We start from the raw sequence: 3,380 nt of genomic DNA on the forward strand, positions 1-3,380 counted from the left end.
AAGAAAAATTACTTTCTTGAATCACAAATAAGTCAAATATGTGAATGTATATACATTGATATCAAAAATGTTATTGCGACTTTAGAGTGCATTCTATTTTAGTATATGTTGTTTGTTTGACACAATGTTCTTGGAACTGAAATTTATTTTCAATGTTAGATAAGATCAGAGGAAAATGGTATCTTGAAAGGTCTATAGGGCATTATGAATGGCACAATAATGCTTCGAGATGAAAACCAAATGGTATCATTTCTGCCTTGCATTTTTTATTCCTATAAATTCAAAAGTGCAATCATAGGATGAAGAAGCACAGGCTATAGAAGAAGCATACTCTTCTTCCATTGAACTAATTTCTAGAATCTTTGCAGGAGGAGGTATATCCATTCTAATGTCCTATAAAGAGCAAAAGTTCCCTGTCAAATGTTGAACAATACTTGGTATTCAGAATATCAGAAACTATAAGTATCAATAACATAAAAAAAATTGCTAAAGACTTTTGACCTCATTAATGAAAAAAGGAATATAAGGATTTCCTTCGGTGGGGATCTGATTTGTAAACAAGATAAAACCAAAAATTCACTTATAGATTGTACAATTCCAATATATTTTCAGATAGAATATTAAAAAAAAAAAAAAAATCTCAAATGCAAGCCCCAATTATCCAAGACTAAAACCTGTCAGTGTAATCTCTTCACAACTCTTGAGATGATTGTCTAGTGATCTGAGAAGCAAAGTATAAACATTAAATTAAAAGTTGAAACTGAACATAAGATACACATAGGATAGCAGGACCGAAAAAATATTAGCCATCAAAAGAGAACAAATCATCCAAATTTCAAGAAAAACTTCTCTAAATTTTGCTCAGGAGGATTATCTCCATGTCTTTTTTTTGTTTTTTTGTAAGGCTTATTGTCTCCATGTCAACAATAAATAATAAATGAATTTCAGGTATTAGATGATCCTCTAAATTTTAACATCAAGCTCAAATGTTTATAAGAAAGTAATAACGTAAAACAGAGCATGAGTTGCATTCTCTAAAACATAACTTATTTATAATGAAAACTTGTAATTTTCAATTTAGTATATAGAGGCATATACTTTCTTATGTTTATAAAAATACAAACATTCTTTGACAAACTAAGTAGGGAGCGAAGAGAATTGAAAAATAATAATAATAAATTAAAATATCAAGAGATTTCAATTAAACAATTGTTGTTTATATTAGAATATTTTAATCTATGGTGCTGAAAAGGCAGGGAGTGAAATCGGAGGTTAACCCCAACCGGGAAAGATCAAAGAGAGAGCACTGGACCAGGGGTGGTGGTGATCCTTCTCTACAAGGGATGGTTGCAATTGAGGTCATGGAGAGAAAGAGAGAGAGAGAGAGAGAGAGAGAGGAACCTGTCTAAGTTGTAAAAACGAAGTCGATTCACTTTTCAATAGTCTGCCTTTCTAAGTTGCAGAAAGAATCTACAATTGGTTTAAATGATTATGTTTAGTTTATAAAATAAAGAAAGAAACATAATGGCAAAGTTCATCAATCATTTACCTTATGAAAAAGAAAAACTATGAATAAAAACACCAACCTCAGTCTCCTTCAATAATCACTATCAAAATCCATCTCCATAATATTCTATGCTTCTTAGCTTTTTTCATTTTTTTTTTAAAATATTTTTTAATGAGAAAACAACAAGAACAATGGAGGAAAAACAAGGAAATCTACATGAACATGATGAAGAAACACCTAAATTAAAGCAGGTCAGTTATATATCCAAGCAGATTAATACTCTTTTGCTTGATCCACAATCTTTGAATCAACTTCGTCTACTCTGGAGTCTCCATTCCTTGGATTGATTGATGGTTTGATTGATATTGGTATTATGAAAAAATTGAGAATTTACAAAATAATCCAACTTCAAACTGCAAAAAACCCAAAACAGAGATAGAGAGAAGAAATGGGAAGAGTGCAAGGACAGATTCTAAGATCTTGATACAAATCATGCTTTTTAGTTGCCCGTCCAACAACATCTCCTTATAATGGCATTCATGGCTGCAAAACACACTCTCTCCCTAAATTTGTTGGAAAACAGAAAATAGCATACGTATTGAAAGAATCATTTGCAATTTCCTAAGAGCTACTTTAAGTAATTGACTCAGAATAGCACAATTTTGGGGAATCAGCTTTTGGATAAACCATAACAAGTAAACATAGTATCTTGAAAAAACAAAAAAAAGGGAAAGCACAAGGACAAAGAACCATAAGAAGAAACACAAATCAGAAAAAAAAAAAAAAAAACTCTTTACCACATTGTGCAAATCGTTTGATGGTATCCGAATGTACGGCTTCCCCTTCTTGAATAGGTACTTAATTTTTGAAGTATGAATTTCTTCCTTTCTACCACCAGTGAGAAGAATAATATAATCATATTAAGGAATCCGTTACTTTAAAGCAATGGTGAGTTTCATCACAGATAGATATGAGATATATGATTACGAATGAAGAGATGGGCTAATTTTTCTGTATTATGTCAATTTTAAAACTTACCTTCCCTTAGCATCAGCTTTGATGGTATTAAGACGGCCTTGCCAGTTTGAAGCCAAAATGGTCTGCGCCATCTCAGATCTCACACAACATACCAAAAGGAAAAGATTAAACTGAGACCAAATATGAAGAAGAAGAAGAAGAAAAGTAGTCGATGCGTGTGTGGAGTGTGGGCGATGAAGGGATGATACTTTGCACTTCTCCACAACTGTCAGGAAGACTGCCTTATTCTTCATCTCTCGCCTTTCCTGTAGCTTCTATTTTTTAAGCCAAACTTTGCCCTTCGTTTTTAACCATCTTTCTAAGGCTAAGCATTCATTGTCTGCTGCATGGACGTGATGTCATACATTAAACACCCCCTCCACAAAAAAAATATTCATATTTAATAGTTAATATGACTACGATCTTCGAGCAATTCAAACCAATTGCAAAATCATGTAAAACCAGACATAGTAGCAGCTCAATTGAAAGGAACCCACAAGAACATGACTGGATTTTTAATGGAGGTTATCCTTTCAGTTAAGATTGGCAGAGGGAGGACGAAAAGCAAAGTGTATATAGTAAAAGGGGAAAGATATTTGAGAGGGAGAGAGAGAGGGAGGAAAAGGAAAGTAAATCATAATTGTGAAATAAAGGGGAGAGAGAGAGAGAGAGAGAGAGAGAGAGAGAGAGAGAGAGGGATTAGATTTTCTTTTTCTTTTTGGTAAAAGGTGTTGTGAGAGTAAATAAAGAATTTGATTATGTAGAAAATATTTATTTACTAAAAAAAAAAAGGGTACTAAAAGAATAAGAAAGAAAAAAAAGATTAAGAAAATGGATATTAAAGAAGATAAGGTAT

General features: G+C 32.3%; 1 protein-coding gene across 2 annotated transcripts; it reads right to left on the reverse strand.

The window, feature by feature from the left end:
- Positions 1-474: 474 nt before the first annotated feature.
- LOC122069967 lies at positions 475-3,125 on the reverse strand. Of its 2 annotated transcripts, XR_006137614.1 has the most exons (4): positions 2,546-3,125; positions 2,305-2,395; positions 1,402-1,470; positions 475-721 (listed from the first exon to the last, which is right to left on the reverse strand). XR_006137614.1 is itself a non-coding variant. In XM_042634059.1 (3 exons), the coding sequence occupies exons 1-3, from the start codon at positions 2,776-2,778 to the stop codon at positions 692-694; spliced, it is 354 nt and encodes a 117-aa protein (XP_042489993.1). In that variant the 5' UTR covers positions 2,779-3,125; the 3' UTR covers positions 475-691. The 2 variants fall into 2 exon arrangements, 1 of the variants encoding a protein (XP_042489993.1); XM_042634059.1 differs by lacking the exon at positions 1,402-1,470.
- Positions 3,126-3,380: the final 255 nt, after the last annotated feature.

Source organism: Macadamia integrifolia, unplaced genomic scaffold (genome assembly GCF_013358625.1).
Source record: "Macadamia integrifolia cultivar HAES 741 unplaced genomic scaffold, SCU_Mint_v3 scaffold784, whole genome shotgun sequence".
NCBI classification, from domain to species: Eukaryota; Viridiplantae; Streptophyta; class Magnoliopsida; order Proteales; family Proteaceae; genus Macadamia; species Macadamia integrifolia.